This window comes from Vulpes vulpes, chromosome 1 (assembly GCF_048418805.1).
Source record: "Vulpes vulpes isolate BD-2025 chromosome 1, VulVul3, whole genome shotgun sequence".
Lineage (NCBI taxonomy): Eukaryota > Metazoa > Chordata > Mammalia > Carnivora > Canidae > Vulpes > Vulpes vulpes.
In genome coordinates, this window is record NC_132780.1 from 130114562 (window position 1) to 130133486 (window position 18925).

At 47.6% G+C, this 18925-nt stretch overlaps 3 protein-coding genes across 4 annotated transcripts; 1 reads left to right on the forward strand and 2 right to left on the reverse strand.

The window, feature by feature from the left end:
- Window positions 1-117: 117 nt before the first annotated feature.
- LSM2 (LSM2 homolog, U6 small nuclear RNA and mRNA degradation associated) lies at window positions 118-9506 on the reverse strand. Its single transcript, XM_025990607.2, has 5 exons — window positions 9262-9506; window positions 8616-8683; window positions 1085-1115; window positions 917-976; window positions 118-623 (listed from the first exon to the last, which is right to left on the reverse strand). The coding sequence occupies exons 1-5, from the start codon at window positions 9262-9264 to the stop codon at window positions 498-500; spliced, it is 288 nt and encodes a 95-aa protein (XP_025846392.2). The 5' UTR covers window positions 9265-9506; the 3' UTR covers window positions 118-497.
- A 2252-nt stretch (window positions 9507-11758) lies between these two features.
- LOC112913616 (heat shock 70 kDa protein 1-like) lies at window positions 11759-16329 on the reverse strand. 2 transcript variants are annotated; one of them, XM_025990478.2, is made up of 2 exons: window positions 15587-16329; window positions 11759-14007 (listed from the first exon to the last, which is right to left on the reverse strand). In XM_025990478.2, the coding sequence occupies exon 2, from the start codon at window positions 13992-13994 to the stop codon at window positions 12069-12071; it is 1926 nt and encodes a 641-aa protein (XP_025846263.1). In that variant the 5' UTR covers window positions 13995-14007; window positions 15587-16329; the 3' UTR covers window positions 11759-12068. The 2 variants fall into 2 exon arrangements, with proteins under 2 accessions (XP_025846263.1, XP_072584264.1); XM_072728163.1 differs by lacking the exon at window positions 15587-16329 and adding an exon at window positions 14541-14725 and having other exon boundaries at window positions 11762-14007.
- On the forward strand, window positions 15762-18521 carry LOC112913732 (heat shock 70 kDa protein 1-like). Its single transcript, XM_025990608.2, has one exon. It carries the CDS (start codon window positions 16303-16305, stop codon window positions 18226-18228), a length of 1926 nt encoding a protein of 641 aa, XP_025846393.2. The 5' UTR covers window positions 15762-16302; the 3' UTR covers window positions 18229-18521.
- The last annotated feature ends 404 nt before the right edge of the window (window positions 18522-18925 follow it).

Consider the following 18925-nt stretch of genomic DNA (forward strand, 5'->3'; position numbering starts at 1 on the left):
GAAGAATGACAGATAATGCTGGGAAGTTGGGCGGGATTCTTAACTGCGGTAATAGAGGAGCAGAGTTTAGATGAATTCACCCTCTGGGCCCCTTCCCAAAACACACAGAACCAGAACTCAAATGTGCATCATAAGTTTATTCCCGATGCGGGACAGGTTCCTTCCATCCCCAAAATGAATCACATGCTGCCCTGGAGAGATCTAGGAGATTCTCCTGCCATATCCAGGGAAGGAGTGAGAAAGGCAGGTGCTGAGGACAAGGCAGGCTTTGCAGTTCCCCAGCCTATTATCGTCCCCTCCTCAACAGAGGAGAGCTACTCCCCACTATTAATATTCTCATCCACTCATCCCTTAAAGAAAAAGCCTCCACTCTTTAAAAACAAGCCAAAAAAAAGACAAAAAAAATCCCCCTCAAATATGGGAGGGAGGAATCCCAGGCTGTGACTTGAGGTGAAAGGTCACTAACAGAAGAGGGAAAAGGAAGGGAGAAGGAACCATCACTGTTTCTGCTGCAAGGCCTCCTTCCTCGCTGCATCCTGCAGCAACTGTGTGTCGACCTCATCTGCCGGCAACTGCACGTAGCGGACCACTGAGCCACGGATGAAGCAGTTCTTCACTGACAACTAGAACAAGAGAGATAAATAAGAAAACATCCTTAAGGATGTCTGCTATCTGGCACCTGGGCAGGTCAGTCGGTTGGGCATCTGACTCTAGATTTCTGCCAGGTCGGGATCTCAGGGTTGGGAGAGTTGGATGCTGCACTCTGCAGCACCAAGTCTACCTGTCTCCCTCCCTCTGCTTCTGCCCCAGCTCATGAGCTCTCTCTCAAATAAATAAAAGTAAAATCTTAAAAAACAAATAGCTATCCACCCAGGCATGTCCTACTTTTGTTTCCTCTTCACTTTTGCCAACTCACCATGTGAGGATATTTCTCAGGGTCTGTAACACTGATGTCAGTTAGTTTGATGTTGAGATACTAAGAAAAGAACACCATCATTAGCTCTAAAGACTAGATGCAGGTACCCATCCCTGAAATTCCCCTCTTCTTCCCTGAGACCCCATTCTGGGCTCCTACGTATCTCACCTGATCCACAGAATGGAGGGTTCCACAGATGCTGTCGGGGGAGAGGGAGGAAAAGACCACATCAGTTTACACCAAAATCAAATGGAGAGATGACTTCAGAGCATGGGTAAGAACATAGTTGGGGAAAGTCAAGGACTTGAGGAAGCTAGAAAAGGAGAACCAAAAGGGGGCATTACTAAGCCCAGGAGCAAGGAAGATGAAGTTTTTATTGCAGCGTGTTATTTTAGACCTCACATCTCCTCTCCTAAAACCATTGCACTCTTACCAGTGAGCATGAAACAACTGCACAGACTAGGCCCTTGGTCCACCTAGTGTTTGCCACCTTTACAGCTACTTCACAAGGCAGCTATTACTAACAAGGGGCACAGAGATCATGTAACATGCCTGAGTTTAGAGGACTTGCGTCCACATCTGTCTGATCCCCTAAACCATCAGCTATTTTCAAACATTTGTTGCTTCGGGACCCCATATGTCAACTAGACAAAGTAGCTGCACACTGTTCTTGATGCAGGCACAGGGATGTATGTCCTCCCCCTTCCTCCGTCCCAGGGCCCTCTGAACTGTGAATAAGCAATGTTCTCAGAAGGGCTCCAAGTCATGCTACCTCTCTCCCAGCTTCTCTCATTTCTGTCAATGGCTTCAACGCTATTTCACAACCTCAAATCCTCCATGACCCAAGTCCCCATCATTTGGTGACATTTTCCTAACATCTCTATAATTCTAAATTTTTTTTTTAAGATTTTATTTATTTATTCATGAGAGACAGAGAGAGAGAGAGAGGCAGAGACACAGGTAGAGGGAGAAGCAGGCTCCATACAGGGAGCCCGATGCTGGGAGCCTCATGTAGAACTCAATCCCAGGACCTCAGGATCAAGCCCTGAGCAGAAGGCAGACACTCAACTACAGAACCAACCAGGCACCCTCCAGTTTGATTTCTACAAGCCAAGATCTAATTACACCTCAATCCAAGGCAGCCTCCATCCTGGCTGTCCCACCCTAACCACCCTGCAGGTCATCAGCAGATTCTACATTCCTTAGAACGGCAATTCTCAGGCAGCAGCCCAGGTGGCTCAGCGGTTTAGCACCGCCTTGGGCCCAGGGCCTGACCCTGGAGACACAGGATCGGGATCAAGTCTCACGTTGGGCTCCCTGCATGGAGCCTGCTTCTCCCTCTGCCTGTCTCTGCCCCTCTCTCTCTGTCTCTCATGAACAAATAAATAAAATATTAAAAAAAGAAAAAGAATGGTGGTTCTCAAACAGAGGTATGCTCCAAGGTTTTATAAGTCTATGACCAAAAAAAAGAACCACAGGTTAGTATAGTATGTTGAGTGCATATATATTAAGCTAAAGGTTATCAATATTTTCTTCCCTAAGAATAACTCTTTAATTGCCCTTGCAATTTTTGGGGGGTATTAAATTTTTTTTAATTTAAAAAAATAAAATAAAAATAAATAAATAAAAATTTTTAAATGAAATGATTGCAATGTTCTGGGCTGTGTGGGTGGCACAGTTGGTTAAGTGTCAGACTCTTGGTTTTGGACACTATCAGGTCATGATCTCAGGGTTGTGAAATGGAGCCCTGTGTCAGGTTCTGTGCTCAGCATGGAATCTGCTGCTTAAGGCTCACTCTCCCTAGGGTGCCTGGGTGGCTCAGTTGGTCAGGTGTCCTACTCTTGATTTCAGCTCAGGTCACGATCTCAAGGCTGAGATCAAGCTCCACATGGATTGCACAGGGTGTGGAGCCTTCTCTCCCTCCTCCTCCTCCTGTCCCATTTCTAAACAAAACCTCTCCTGTGCACTCTCTTGCTCTCTTAAAAAAAAAAAAAAAAAAAAAAAGGCCAGGACACCTGGGTGGCTCAGCAGTTGAGCGTCTGCCTTTGGCTCAGGGCATGATCCTGGAATACTGGGATTGTGTCCTTGCATGGAGCCTGCTTCTCATCCCTCTGCCTGTGTCTCTGCCTCTCTCTGCCTCTCTTGTGGATGAAAAGAAGAAAAGAAGAAAAGAAAAGAAAAGAAAAGAAAAGAAAAGAAAAGAAAAGAAAAGAAAAGAAAAGAAAAAGGAGGGGAGAGGAGGGGAGGGGGAAAAGAAAAGAAAGAAAGAAAAGAAAAGAAAAGAAAAGAAAAGAAAAGAAAAGAAAAGAAAAGGAAAGAAAAGAGTCCTTGTCTTGCCAAAAATAAAACTGGCAGTTCTGCTGGACCCCAATTTCTGTTAAATTCCAAGTCTTTAAAGTCCACTGAGAGGGTACCTGGGTGGCTCAGTGGTTGAGCATCTGCTTTTGGCTCAGGTGGTGATGCTGGGGTTCTGGGATTGAGTCCCACATTGGGCTTTCTGGAGGGAGCCTGCTTCTCCCTCTGCCTGAGTCTCTGCCTCACTGTGTCTCATGAATGAATAAATAAAATATTTAAAAACAAAAATAAAATACAATCCACTGAGAGACATACTGCCTCAGTGGGTTGTTTCCCCACATCCCTAGCTGTTGAAAAGACTTTGACAACACCCTGCTACCATCTGCAGGAGTGAAGTTCTGGAACTGCATAGGTGGGGTCTTTTCATTCAGTCCTTTAACAAGATCTGCCACAACAATGGTCTGACAACAAGCAAGAGAAAGAGCTCTTCTCCCATCCCAACAGACTACCTTCAAACGTTGTAAGTTCCTGTTTTAGGACATGAGGCTATAATAGAAGTTATTCTTGCCATGTAGAAAACCCATGAAGGAGGAATGCCAGGGTGGTTCAGCGGTTGAACCTCTGCCTTCAGCTCAGGACATGATCCTGGTCTGGAGATCGAGTTCCGCATCAGGCTCCCTGCGAGGAGCTTGCTTCTCCCTCTGCCTCTCTCTGTGAGGCATGAACACATGAACAAATAAATACAATATTTTTTTAAAAAAAGAAAAGAAAACCCAGGAAGAAGAGGAAAACCAAAAACAAATTATCTCACAGAATTGCCTAGGTGATTTTGGCTTCCATACTTGTCTCTCTCTATATGGCCCCAATTGATATGCCATCAACACCATATCAATGGCCCACACTAAAAAATTAACTCACAGGGATCCCTGGTTGGCGCAGCGGTTTGGCGCCGGCCTTTGGCCCAGGGCGTGATCCTGGAGACCCCGGATCGAATCCCACATCAGGCTCCCGGTGCATGGAGCCTGCCTTCTCCCTCTGCCTGTGTCTCTGCCCCCCTCTCTCTCTCTCTCTGTGACTCTCATAAATAAATAAAAATTAAAAAAAAAAAAAATTAACTCACAAAGAAACGCGGAAGACATTGTTGAGAGGGGAGGATACACTGATTCAAAGTTTCTAAAGGAGGGATGTCTGGCTGGCTCAGTCAGGTGAAGCATACGACTCTTGACCTCAGGGTTGTGGGTTCGAGCCCCACACTGGATGTAGAGATTACTTAAAAATAAAATCTTAGGGATCCCTGGGTGGTGCAGCGGTCTGGCGCCTGCCTTTGGCCCAGGGCGATCCTGGAGACCCGGGATCAAATCCCACGTCGGGCTTCCGGTACATGGAGCCTGCTTCTGCCTCTGCCTGTGTCTCTGCCTCTCTCTCTCTCTCTGTGTGTGTGTGACTATCATAAAAAATAAAATAATAAAATAAAATAAAATAAAATAAAATAAAATAAATAAAATAAATAAAATAAATAAAATAAAATAAAATAAATAAAATAAAAAAAAATAAAATAAAATAAATAAAATAAAAAAAATAAAATAAAAAATAAAATAAAATAAAATAAAATAAATAAAATAAAATAAAATAAATAAAATAAAATAATAAAATAAAATAAAATAAAATAAAATAAAATAAAATAAAATAAAATAAAATAAAATAAAATAAATAAAATAAAATAGGGATCCCTGGGTGGCGCAGCGGTTTGGCGCCTGCCTTTGGCCCGGGGCGCGATCCTGGAGACCCGGGATCGAATCCCACGTCGGGCTCCCGGTGCATGGAGCCTGCTTCTCCCTCTGCCTGTGTCTCTGCCTCTCTCTCTATCTCTCTGTGACTATCATAAATAAAGAAAAATTAAAAAAAAATAAATAAATAAAATAAAATAAAATAAAATAAAATCTTAAAAGTGATACCTGGGTCGCTCAGTGGTTTAGCATCTAAGCCTTCAGCTTAGGGCATGATCCTAGGGTCCTGGGATCAAGTCCCAGCATCGGCTCCCCACAGGGAGCCTGCTTCTCCCTCTGCCTACATCTTTGCCTCTTTCTCAAATAAATAAATAAACAAAATCTTAAAAAAAGAAAACTTAAAAAAAAAAGACACTGTGATAAGCACCAGGAGTTGTATGAAGGTGATGAATCAATAAAGTCTATACCTGAAACTAATATTACTCTGTATGTTAACTGCAATTTACATTTAAAAATTGAAAAAAAATAAAAGTTTTAAAAGGACAGTCAAATAACTAACAATACTTTATTTTTTAATTTTTTTTAAGATTTATTTATTTATTCATGAGAGACAGAGAGAGAGAGAGAGAGAGAGAGAGAAGCAGGCTCCACGCAGGGAGCCCGATGCAGGATTGGGGGACTCCAGGACCATGCCCTGGGCCTGAAGGCAGGCACTAAACTGCTGAGCCACCCAGGGATCCTCTAACAATACTTTAAATGTATACTCCATTTAAAGGATTTTTTTTAAGGATTTTTTTTTCTAAAGAAAGAAATGTGTACAAAGATGCATACACAAGGATGTCCAGGGCAGCATCATTTGTAAAAGCAAGGAACTGGAAACAGCCTAAATATCCAACAGCAAAGTCTTGATTAAATTAGTTCCAGCCAGCTAATAGAAATGTCATACAGACATTAAAAATGTTAAAGGTCAACTTTATTGACATGGAAAATATTCAAAACATACTGCCAAATGAAAAGCAAGTTTCACAGTTGCATAAAGAATATGACCCTATCTTTATTTTTTCCAAGTTATTAAATTTCCAGTTAACATACAGTGTAATGTTAGTTTCAGGAGTAGAATTTGGTGATTCATCACTTACATAGAGCACCCAGTGCTCATCACAGCAAGTACCCTCCTTTTTTTTTTTTTTAATTTTTTTTTTTTAATTTATTTATTTATAATAGTCACAGAGAGAGAGAGAGAGGCAGAGACACAGGCGGAGGGAGAAGCAGGCTCCATGCACCGGGAGCCCGATGTGGGATTCGATCCCGGGTCTCCAGGATCGCGCCCTGGGCCAAAGGCAGGCGCCAAACCGCTGCGCCACCCAGGGATCCGCAAGTACCCTCCTTAACACCCATCACCCATTTAATTCATGCTCCTGCCCACCTCCCCTTAAGCAATCCCATTTGTTCTCTACAGTTAAAGAGTCTGTCTTCTGGTTTGCCTCTTTTCTCTCCGCCCTATGTTCATGATTTGTTTCTTAAATTCGACATATGAACAAAATTATATGGTATTTGTCTCTAACTGACCACTTTTCATTTAAAAGAGAGAGAGTGTGTGAATGTGCGCACACCAGACAGAACTGGACTTCAATTCTGGCCATTTCATTCACTAGTTGTGTAGATTTGAGTTTTTTTTTTTTTTTTTTTTAAGATTTTATTTATTTATTCATGAGAATACACAGGGAGGAGAGAGAGTGAGGCAGAAACACGGGCAGAGGGGGAAGCAGGCTGCCTGACGTGGGACTCAATCCTGGGTCTCCAGGATCACGCCCTGGGCTGTAGGCAGCGCTAAACCGCTGAGCCACCGGGGCTGCCCTATAGACTTGAGCTTGATCAAGTTTCTTTACCCATCCGTGCTTCAGGTTCCTCATATGTAAGATAGCAACAATAGTATGTATCCTATGTTATGAAAATAAAATGAGTTAATAAATGTATTCAGAATAGTGTTTTGTTCAAATGAGTTAATAAGTGTAAAGTATTCAGAATATTGCTTCGTTGATAGGATGTTCTCAAATGTTGCCAATGTTTCTTTCTTTCTTTTTTTAGATTTTATTTATTTATTCATGAGACACAGAGAGAGAGGCAGAGACATAGGCAGAAGGAGAAGCAGGCTGCCTGTGGGGAGCCCGATATGGAAATCAATCCTGGGACTCCAGGAGCTGAAAGCAGATGCTCAACTGCTGAGCCACCCAGGTGTGGCTCTTTTTCTTTCAGCACACATTTATTAAGCACCTACTATATGCCAGGCCTATGCTAGACATTAGGTACACAAAGGTGAGCTTAAACATGGTCCTGGCCCTGTAGGGAGGACAGGCTGTAAGCAATAAACATAATTCTATGAAATCACAATTTGAGGGCAGCCCGGGTGGCTCAGTGGTTTGCTGCCGCCTTTGGCCCGGGTTGTGATCCTGGAGACCCAGGATTGAGTCCCACATTGGGTTCCCTGCATGGGGCCTGCTTCTCGCTCTGCCTGTGTCTCTGCCTCTCGCTTTCTCTTGCTTGGTGTCTCTCATGAATAAACAAATAAAATCTTAAAAAAAAAAAAAAATCACAATTTGAGAAGCACTCACTAGGAAGAAAATACATGACAGATACTACTTGGCTAAACGGACCAGGAAAAAAGTCTCTCCAAGAATACAGCATTTACTCCAAGTCCTAGATGATAATTAGGAGCTAATGATACAAGTGGGTAGAGGACGTAAAACCAATAGACATAAGGGACTGCACTGGTCTTTGGTTTATCCTTTACATTTTCTTTAAAATGGAGATTGTGCCACATCTACTATTCTGGAATAGCCATGCCAATACACCTTCCTCCTATGTGACAGCTGTGTATTATGGAAGTGCCACAACTTAATTAATTTCGTTAACCCAATTGCTATAGTTGGCTATTTATTTCCAATTTTTGGATACTGCAAATAAAACTGCAAACACCTCTGTAATACAGCTTTACTTGTGGAACTGATTCATACATTTTCTTTCTTTCTTTTTTCCTTTTTTTTTTTTAAAGATTTTATTTATTTATTCATGAGAACACACAGAGAGAATTGAGAGAGAGGCAGAGACACAGGCAGAGGGAGAAGCAGGCTCCATGCAGGGAGCCCGACGTGGGACTCGATCCCAGGTCTCCAGGATCACGACCTGGGCTGAAGGCGGCGCTAAACCGCTCAGCCACCCAGGCTGCCCTCTTTCTTTTTTCCTAAAAAGGATTTTACTTATTCATGAGAGACAGAGAGAGGCACAGGCAGACGGAGAAGCAAGTTCCCTGTGGGGAACCTGATGTGGGACTTGATCCCAGGATCCTGGGATCACGCCCTGAGCGGAAGACAGATGCTCAACGACTGAGCCATCCAGATGCCGGGTTCGTACCTTTCTATAAGCTGGGTCAAAGGAGTAAATAGCTTAATCAGAAAAAAACAAAACTATGTTCCTTTTGTAAAAACAAAACAAAACAAAACGTTATTGATGCCTCTGCCCTCTGACGGCTCTCTGCTACTTTAAGCTTAAGGCACAGGTCATTTATTTCTTCTGTATCTCTTCCACTTGGGCCAGCCCTCAAATACTACTCGTCAAAGAGGTTCCAGAGACTGGCCTCTATACCCAAGTCCTACCGACTTGGTGGAAAAGGTACCTACCTCAGGTCATTCTTGAGTTCCACGACCACATCCTTGCCCACCAGGGACTTGAAAAAGGAATAGAAGAGCTATTGGGCGAGAGGGGGGAAACCATGACACGGGCAGATACACGGTAAGGAGGAATGTCCCACCCACTGTGGGAACCCCCGCCTCTGGCAGTTCTCAAACTTCACAGTAAGGTACTGACAGGGACGACACTTCATTGAGCCCCCGACTTAAAGCTCCCGAGAGACGCTGTGCCCTGCAGCCCTGGGCGCTCTGGGCGCACCTCTCAATGGCCCAGCGGTCCTGGGGTCCTGCCCACTCGCCGCACTGGGCAGAGCCGTACAAGGAGCCCATTCGCACCCTCCCAGAGCCCGGCCCCGCCACGGGCACACTCCCAGAGGTCTAGCTTTCCCTCCCCTGCGGTCCCTCACTCTCCCGCGCGTCCATTGTTTCGTTCCCGCTTAAGAAAAGAAAAAAATCCCACTTGCTCCCACGTGTCTCCCCGCCCCTCAGAAGGTGAAGCGCTGGAACTAAGAGGAGAGGGAAAGCCCCGGCGCCCCAGGAGGATTCAGCCTAGATCCCTCCCGCCCCGCCTCCCACCCGCCGGCCGGACAGCGCGCCCCCGGGCGCCCCCTTGTGACGTCACGACACCTACACCTACCATGGCGCTCGAGACGCGGGACGCCGACGGGACCGGGGAGGCGAGGGCCGGGAACCGCGGGCCTGGGGCCGGCGGCAACCAGGAGGCGAGCCCACGTGTGGAGCCGGACGGGGCCGCGCAGGCGCAGCAAGAAGGGCCGGGAGCTCCGAGCAGCGACAGAAGCGCGCGGCTGGCTCGCAGCTCCAGGAGAGGCGGCAGGGGAGAGCCGGGAAGGGGGCGGGCTTTCCTGCCCTCCCACTTCCTCCGGAGTGGCGGGCTCCCATCGCGCAGGCGCGAGTCCGAGCGGCCGTGGGGGCCGTGAAGAGGCGCGCCGGTGCTCGGGGCGTTCTTTCTGACAGGGCCGCCGAGGGTGTTCACCCCCTACGGACTCGCTATTGAAAACTGTCGAGGAGGGGATCCCTGCGTGGCTCAGCAGTTCGGCGCCTGCCTTTGGCCCAGGGCGTGGGCCTGGAGTCCCGGGATCGAGTCCCGCGTCGGGCTCCCGGCAAGAGGCCTGCTTCACCCTCTGCCTCTCTCTAGGTCTATCATGAATAAATAAATAAATAAATCCTTAAAAAAAAAAAAGAAAACTGTCGAGGAATTTGCGAAAACTCCTGATTTGTACATTTTTCTATATCCGTTACACTTGGATAAAAAGTTTATAAAATAAAATGTTGCAGAACCCTGAGATCAGGAGCCTGAACACTAATCTTGATTTTGTCAGAGGTTCCCGATAAATCTGTTTCTTCCAAGGATGCACTCTCAGTCCGTATTTCTTACACCCTCATACCTAGGCTACCCTGGAAAAGACTGAATAAAACCAAACAGAAGCTTGCTCGGGTAGAAATTCCTATTCTAACATTTCACTTCCAAATATGCCCCCTCAAACACAGGGACACAAGTGCAGTTACACAGGCTTCTATACTCACACCACTAAGAGTTTTATAAATATGTGATATTTTGGGGATCCCTGGGTGGCGCAGCGGTTTGGCGCCTGCCTTTGGCCCAGGGCGCGATCCTGGAGACCCAGGATCGAATCCCACGTCGGGCTCCCGGTGCATGGAGCCTGCTTCTCCCTCCGCCTGTGTCTCTGCCTCTCTCTCTCTCTCTGTGACTATCATAAATAAAAAATTAAAAAAAAATAAATATGTGATATTTTGACACAATAGGTGAAAAAAATTTTTTTTCAAGAATATGACTACTAAAGCCTCCATTTCTCATCTTGCAGAAAAGTACCCATTCCTTAGCAGTTTGTTGTAAAACTGTTTTTGGCACATCAAGGATGTAATAACAGACTCTCTGAGTGCACAGATGTTGGATCTCCTAGGCCCCACCTATAAGTAGCATAAGGACATCAGGCAGAAGTTTGTTCCCCCAGCTGAGCCCTAAGCCCCTAAACCAGTCTATCACCGAGTATAAGCAGAAACTATAGTTAGCAATTGCTGTGGCCAGAGCTAAAGGTGCCTGATGATCAAAAATTATTTTCCTGCTTGAAACAATTAGCTCATGAAAATTTGAATACTTTCCCCTTACCAGTTTAATGAATCATCTACAATCATCACAATCAGACCACAAACGCACTATCTCCATGAGCTCTTCTTTGCCTTACATTTCAAGGTAAACTCACAGTCTAAAGATCCTTACACTCAAAGTCTAAAGATACCAGAAGAGGGGTGCCTGGATGGCTCAGTCGAAAGAACACTCAACTCTTCAACTCTGAGTCACGAGTTCAAGCCCCACATTGGGTCTAGAGATGACTTCTATGAATAAACTTAAACAAATAAAAAGAGTGGCTCTTGGTGGGTTCAGTCAATTGGGTGGCTGACCCTTGGTTTCTGCTCAGCTCATGACCTCAGGGTGGTGGGATGAAGCCCTGCCTCGGGATCTGAGTCTAGTGTGCTCTAGCTAGGGTTTCTCTCTCCCTCTGCCCCTCCCTTCAGCGTGCTCATTCATACTAGTGCATGTACATATGCTCTTGTAAGTCTTTAAAAACAAATAAATAGGGATCCCTGGGTGGCGCAGCGGTTTAGCGCCTGCCTTTGGCCCAGGGCGCGATCCTGGAAACCTGGGATCGAATCCCACGTCGGGCTCCCGGTGCATGGAGCCTGCTTCTCCCTCTGCCTATGTCTCTGCCTCTCTATCTCTCTCTGTGACTATCATAAATAAAAAATAAAAATAAAAAAAGATTAAAAAAAAATAAAATAAATAAAAACAAATAAAAAGTCTTTAAAAACAAATAAAAAGAAAGTTTAAAAATAATAAACCTAAATAATAATAATAATAATAATAAAATAAAAAATAATAATAATAATAATAAACCTGGGGCACCTGGGTGGCTTAGTGGTTGAATGTCTGCCTTTGGCTCAAGTGGTGGTGATCCCAGGGTCCTAGGATTGAGTCCCGCATCAGGCTCCCTGCAGGGAGCCTGCTTCTTTCCCTGCCTATGTTTCTGCCTCTCTGTCTCTCATGTATAAATAAAATATTAATAATAATAATTAATAAATCAAGATACCAGAAGAAATTTTTTTAGGAACAAATTTACTGAGTGACAAATAACCATCCACATAAGAAGAAGAAAGATGGGGAGGTTGGAAATAAATAACAGACATTCAAATTCATCAAATGGTTCAAAGGGCGGCCTAGTTTTCTTAAGAGTCAGAAACAGGGATTGTGAAAAGATGGTATACGAGACTCTTTTGTCAGCATCCGAAAGGGATGGTTAACTTAGGTTAGAAACCAGTCAATTCAAGAATCATAACAATATTTGAAAATGAGGGGAACAAAATTCAACTTAGAGGCACCCTAGAACCCTCCATCTTCAGATAAGATTAATCTACTTCTTCAATGGTGGGGCCTGTGGCAGCCCTTCCAGGAGTATACCCCGTCCCGCAGGAAGGCCCAGTGCATCCTCCCTGGTAGAGCTTTGTGATGACTGGGTTACACACTTGCTCCAATTCCTTTCTTTTATGATCAAATTCCTCTTTCTCAGCCAGTTGATTGGCCTCCAGCCACGAGAGGACCTCATTACATTTATCCAGTATTTTCTTTTTATCAGAGTCGTTAATCTTGCCCTTTAAGCCTTCATCACTCACAGCACTCTTCATGTTAAAAGCGTAAGATTCTAAAGCATTTTTTGCAGAGATTTTCTCTCTCTGAACCTCATCCTCAGCTTTATACTTCTCAGCATCCAGAACCATGCGCTCAATCTCCTCCTTGCTCAGGCGGCCCTTGTCATTGGTGATGGTGATCTTGTTGGCCTTGCCCGTGGACTTGTCCATGGCTGTTACATTGAGAATACCATTGGCATCAATGTCAAAGGTCACCTCAATCTGGGGCACTCCCCTGGGTGCAGGAGGGATTCCAGTCAGGTCGAAACGCCCCAGCAGGTTGTTGTCTCGGGTCATAGCCCTCTCGCCCTCGTACACCTGAATCAATACCCCAGGCTGGTTATCTGAATAGGTGGTGAAAATCTGTGTCTGCTTCGTGGGGATGGTGGAGTTGCGCTTGATCAGGACAGTCATGACACCCCCGGCTGTCTCTAACCCTAGGGACAAGGGAGCCACATCCAACAAAAGCAGATCTTGTACCTTTTCAGACTTATCTCCCATCAGGATGGCTGCCTGCACAGCCGCCCCATAGGCCACCGCCTCATCGGGATTGATGCTCTTGTTGAGATCACGACCATTAAAGTAGTCCTGCAGCAGCCTCTGAACCTTAGGGATACGAGTGGAACCCCCTACTAACACAATGTCATGGATCTTAACCTTATCCATCTTGGCATCCCGAAGAGCTTTCTCCACAGGTTCCAGAGTGCCTCTAAACAGGTCTGCACACAACTCTTCAAACCGGGCTCTGGTAATGGACGTGTAGAAGTCGATGCCTTCATAAAGTGAATCAATTTCCAAGTTGGCCTGAGTGCTGGACGACAAGGTCCTCTTGGCCCTCTCACAGGCAGTGCGCAGCCGCCTCACCGCTCGTTTGTTCTGGCTAATGTCCTTCTTGTGTTTCCTCTTGAACTCCTCCACAAAGTGGCTCACAAGCCTGTTGTCAAAGTCCTCACCACCCAGGTGTGTATCCCCGGCTGTGGCCTTTACTTCAAAAATTCCATCATCTATGGTCAGAATGGACACATCAAATGTGCCTCCACCTAGATCAAAGATCAAGACATGTCTCTCTCCCTGACCAGCTTTATCTAAGCCATATGCAATGGCAGCAGCTGTGGGTTCATTGATAATTCTTAGCACATTGAGACCTGCAATCACACCTGCATCCTTGGTGGCCTGGCGTTGAGAATCATTGAAATAAGCTGGTACAGTGATCACAGCATTGGTAACGGGGTGGCCCAAAAAAGCTTCAGCAGTCTCCTTCATCTTTGTCAGTACCATAGAAGAGATTTCCTCAGGATAGAAAGCTTTTTTCTCCCCTTTGTAGGATACCATTACCTTGGGCTTGCCTCCTTCATTAATTACTTGAAAAGGCCAAAGTTTCATGTCTGATTGCACTACAGGATCATTAAACTTCCTGCCAATCAGACGTTTGGCATCAAAGACAGTGTTCTGGGGATTCATGGCTACCTGGTTCTTGGCTGCATCCCCGATGAGCCGTTCAGTGTCAGTGAAGGCCACATAGCTGGGGGTGGTGCGGTTGCCCTGGTCATTGGCAATGATCTCCACCTTGCCGTGCTGGAACACCCCTACGCAGGAGTAGGTGGTGCCCAGGTCGATGCCGATTGCCATTCCCTTAGCAACAGCCATGGTCCTCCGAGGCCTGAGAAAAAAGTGAGATACGGTTTTGGCAGAGTGCTTTTTAAATTACTTTCAATTGTGGTAAAATACACATAATTTGGGGATCCCTGGGTGGCATAGCGGTTTGGCGCCTGCCTTTGGCCCAGGACGCGATCCTGGAGACCCGGGATCGAATCCCACGTCGGGCTCCCGGTGCATGGAGCCTGCTTCTCCCTCTGCCTGTGTCTCTGCCTCTCTCTCTCTCTCTCTATGACTATCATAAATAAATTAATTAATTAATTAAATAAAATAAATAAATAATTACTTTAAAAAAATACACATAATTTGAAATTTACCATCTTAACCATTTTTTTAAGCACACTTTTCAGCAGTAAGGTAATTCACATTGTTGACCAACCTCCAGAAATCTTTTTAACTTGCAAAACCAAAATTCAATACTCATAAAACAACTCTCCATTCCCTTTCCCCCCAATCCCTGGCAACCACTATTGTACTTCCTCTTTATGAATTTGACTACTGTAAGTCTTCAAATTAATAGAATTATATAATAAATACCTTCTGTGCCTGGCTTATTTCACTTAGAAAGATATTCTCAGGAGCACCTTAGTGGCTCTGTGGCTGAGTGTCTGTCTGCCTTTGGCTCAGCTTGTGATCCTGGGGTCCTGGAATCGAGTCCCACATCGGGCTCCCTGTGAGGAGCCTCCTTCTCTCTCTGCCTATGTCTCTGCCTATCTGTGTGTCTCTCATGAATAAAGAAATAAAAAATCTTAAAAATAAAAAGATACCCCCAAAGTTCATCTGTTACAGCATGTATCAGTGTTTATTTCTTAAGAATTATATGTATATAAAAAATAATTATATGTATATTATATGTATATAATACATATGCCCTCCTTGGGAATGAATACTACTCGGGCTGCTTCTACCCTATGGCTATTGTTACTAATGCTGCCATAAAATCGGAGTACAGGTATTTTCCTGGTGTATAAGTATCTTTTGCCAGTTCCTTCTTTCACACAGTGCTTTTTGGACTAAAGTATTCCTAGCAAGCTGGAAGCAAGTGGGAGGCAATTGGCATACATTGTGTTCAATTTCCACAGCACTAATTCAAGTGTCCCATTTCTTTTCTGTGACATTTTATTCTGAGACTGTACCTGTCTCCTGCATAACTAAGATTATATTACGTTCTGGTCTCTTCAAGAGACCCTGATCTCCACCCTTTGGTTTCGCTGCCTTCCACAGCTCCTTCACCCTCTATTTGTTGGGAGTAATACTGGGCCAGTCTGAAACGGCTGCTAGGAACCCGATCAAACCTTCACAAATTTTCTCAAATGAGATTGAGCACGACAGGCAATCTCTTTCCCCAGTCTCCTCTGGATAAAACGCCCATCTGAAGACACAAACATCTCAGCTCCTCCACCTCTTTTCAGCAGCTCTGACAAATTCCACGCACTTTGGCGCTTACCAAAGGACTCCCCTACCCTGATTGGTCAATGTCCCACTATTAAACGAAAACTACAGAACCCTCCAGCACTTTCCCAAATGGATCTATTAATCTTGCCTATTGCCATTCCATTTCAAGGAGAGCCCTCCAGGCTCACCTATTGTCCCGCCGCCTTCGATCCAGTTTGGTAAGATCCTGATTGCGGAGCCCCTCTCGGTGGGGGCTCCGTCAACATCCAAACTGCGCAGCCGGTGTTCCCCCACCCCCCACCCGCCCCGCCCTACAACTTTGAGCGGACTCCGGTCCCGTCCTACCAGCCTGATTCCTCACTAGCCCATGATGTCAGAGGCAGTAGCCTCATTGTAACGCGTCTGGGGTAGCGGCGTCAACACTACCGCCCCCACCCTGCCTCCAGCCCTGCCAGCCCCTCCCATCTCCTGGCCAGGACCCACTCTCCCCAAGCCTTGCCAGCTCCAGCGAGCCCCAGAAGAGTCTGGAGAGTTCTGGGAGGGCGGCGTCCTGGACGCCCATTGGTCCCAGGGAGCCCGGAGGCGGGACGCCAGCCGAAACCGCTGGAATCTTCCCGACCGACCGCCCCGCAGAGCCCCGTGATTGGCTGGGGACCGAGGAGGCGGGGCTGGGCAGCGCTATAAGCGCGGAGCCGCCCCGCCGCTGCCGCACCGCGAAGCTGCGGAGGCTCAGCGGCCTTTTCGGTGGCGTCCGGCCCAGCAACTCTCCTTTCGCAGACCCGCTGCGTTCGCCTCCAGTCAAGTGCGCAGCTGCCGAAGAGACCGAGCCCTCGTCGCGGAGCCCGACCGCCTTTCCGAAACCTGAACGTGAGCCTGAGCGCGGGCAAGGAGGCGGGACGCCGGCATGGCTAAGAGCGCGGCCATCGGCATCGACCTGGGCACCACCTACTCCTGCGTGGGGGTGTTCCAGCACGGCAAGGTGGAGATCATTGCCAATGACCAGGGCAACCGCACCACCCCCAGCTACGTGGCCTTCACCGACACCGAGCGGCTCATCGGGGATGCGGCCAAGAACCAGGTGGCGCTGAACCCGCAGAACACCGTGTTCGACGCGAAGCGGCTCATCGGCCGCAAGTTTGGCGACCCGGTGGTGCAGTCGGACATGAAGCACTGGCCTTTCCAGGTGGTCAACGACGGGGACAAGCCCAAGGTGCAGGTGAGCTACAAGGGGGAGACCAAGGCGTTCTACCCCGAGGAGATCTCGTCCATGGTGCTGACCAAGATGAAGGAGATCGCCGAGGCCTACCTGGGCTACCCGGTGACCAACGCGGTGATCACCGTGCCGGCCTACTTCAACGACTCGCAGCGCCAGGCCACCAAGGACGCGGGGGTGATCGCGGGGCTCAACGTGCTGAGGATCATCAACGAGCCCACTGCCGCCGCCATCGCCTACGGCCTGGACAGGACCGGCAAGGGGGAGCGCAACGTGCTCATCTTTGACCTGGGCGGGGGCACCTTCGACGTGTCCATCCTGACGATCGACGACGGCATCTTCGAGGTGAAGGCCACGGCCGGGGACACGCACCTGGGCGGGGAGGACTTCGACAACAGGCTGGTGAACCACTTCGTGGAGGAGTTCAAGCGGAAGCACAAGAAGGACATCAGCCAGAACAAGCGAGCCGTGAGGCGGCTGCGCACCGCCTGCGAGAGAGCCAAGAGGACCTTGTCGTCCAGCACCCAGGCCAGCCTGGAGATCGACTCCCTGTTCGAGGGCATCGACTTCTACACGTCCATCACCAGGGCGCGGTTCGAGGAGCTGTGCTCCGACCTGTTCCGGAGCACCCTGGAGCCCGTGGAGAAGGCCCTGCGCGACGCCAAGCTGGACAAGGCCCAGATCCACGACCTGGTGCTGGTGGGGGGCTCCACCCGTATCCCCAAGGTGCAGAAGCTGCTGCAGGACTTCTTTAACGGCCGCGATCTCAACAAGAGCATCAATCCCGACGAGGCGGTGGCCTATGGGGCGGCCGTGCAGGCAGCCATCCTGATGGGAGACAAGTCCGAGAACGTGCAGGACCTGCTGCTGCTGGACGTGGCGCCCCTGTCGCTGGGGCTGGAGACGGCCGGGGGCGTGATGACCGCCCTGATCAAGCGCAACTCCACCATCCCCACCAAGCAGACGCAGATCTTCACCACCTACTCGGACAACCAGCCTGGAGTGCTGATCCAGGTGTACGAGGGTGAGAGGGCCATGACGCGCGACAACAACCTACTGGGGCGCTTCGAGCTAAGCGGCATCCCCCCGGCGCCGCGGGGCGTGCCCCAGATCGAGGTGACCTTCGACATCGACGCCAACGGCATCCTGAACGTCACGGCCACGGACAAGAGCACGGGCAAGGCCAACAAGATCACCATCACCAACGACAAGGGCCGCCTGAGCAAGGAGGAGATCGAGCGCATAGTGCAGGAGGCCGAGAAGTACAAAGCCGAGGACGAGGTGCAGCGCGACAGGGTGTCTGCCAAGAACGCTCTGGAGTCCTACGCCTTCAACATGAAGAGTGCGGTGGAGGACGAGGGTCTCAAGGGGAAGATCAGCGAGGCCGACAAGAAGAAGGTGCTGGACAAGTGCCAGGAGGTGATTTCCTGGCTGGACGCCAACACCTTGGCGGAGAAGGACGAGTTTGAGCACAAGAGGAAGGAGCTGGAGCAGGTGTGTAACCCCATCATCACTGGACTGTACCAGGGAGCGGGTGGTCCTGGGGCTGGTGGCTTTGGGGCTCAGGCTCCCAAAGGGGGCTCTGGGTCTGGCCCCACCATCGAGGAGGTGGATTAGGACTTCTTCCCCAGATTGTTCCTGTTTGTGTCAGAAACGGTTAGGATTAAGGATTCTAACATTGCCTTATATGTCTGTGTTTCATCAGTCTCAACTCTGCAAGTTGTTTGCAAAGTTTCAACTGTCTTTTGGTGAAGTTATGAAGTTCCCCCCCCTTTTTTTTAGAGTCCAAATGTAGGAAGAATTTATACTGCCATTTTTTGTCTTTTCTTTTTTGTAGTATTGACGTTGAACCTGGGCCTTTGTTATAACTGATTTTTGCAGAGTAAATAAACTCAATAATTTGTCTTGCCTGCTTCTGTGTTTTATTTTGAGATTAGAAGAGTCTGCATAGGTTCTCTTTGGTTTAAAATTGAATGGTGTACTTTGTATCTTAGATAATGGCCAGGGATCTGGAGAAGTAAAGTCCATTGTGATCCCTTTCTTTTAGACAAATGGTATTCTTGAGAGATTTTTAAAAAACAGCTTATTTTGAGTGGGTTGGGTTTGTGGGTGCAGAAAAATTTATGGGCTACTGACCTAGTGTTCTCAAGTTTGGTGGGGAGGGGGTGTTGACCCTTCCTAAGGATGTCTGGGAAAGGGTGTATGAGGGATGTTCCTGGACAAGCTGGCAAAAGGGAGAGGCAGAGGTGGAAGCTCCTGGCTGCCCTTCCCTGTAAGTTCACTTGATGTGTCAAAGCCATAATGGTTTCAGCAT

Coding starts and splice junctions, on each gene's coding strand:
- LSM2 (XM_025990607.2), bottom strand. Junction 977..1,084: donor CCCTCCATTCTGTGGATCAG/GTGAGATACGTA, acceptor TTCTTTTCTTAG/TATCTCAACATCAAACTAAC. Junction 624..916: donor CTGAGAAATATCCTCACATG/GTGAGTTGGCAA, acceptor CTCTTGTTCTAG/TTGTCAGTGAAGAACTGCTT.
- LOC112913616 (XM_025990478.2), bottom strand. CDS start 13,994: ATGGCTGTTGCTAAGGGAATGGCAATCGGCATCGACCTGGGCACCACC.
- LOC112913732 (XM_025990608.2), top strand. CDS start 16,303: ATGGCTAAGAGCGCGGCCATCGGCATCGACCTGGGCACCACCTACTCC.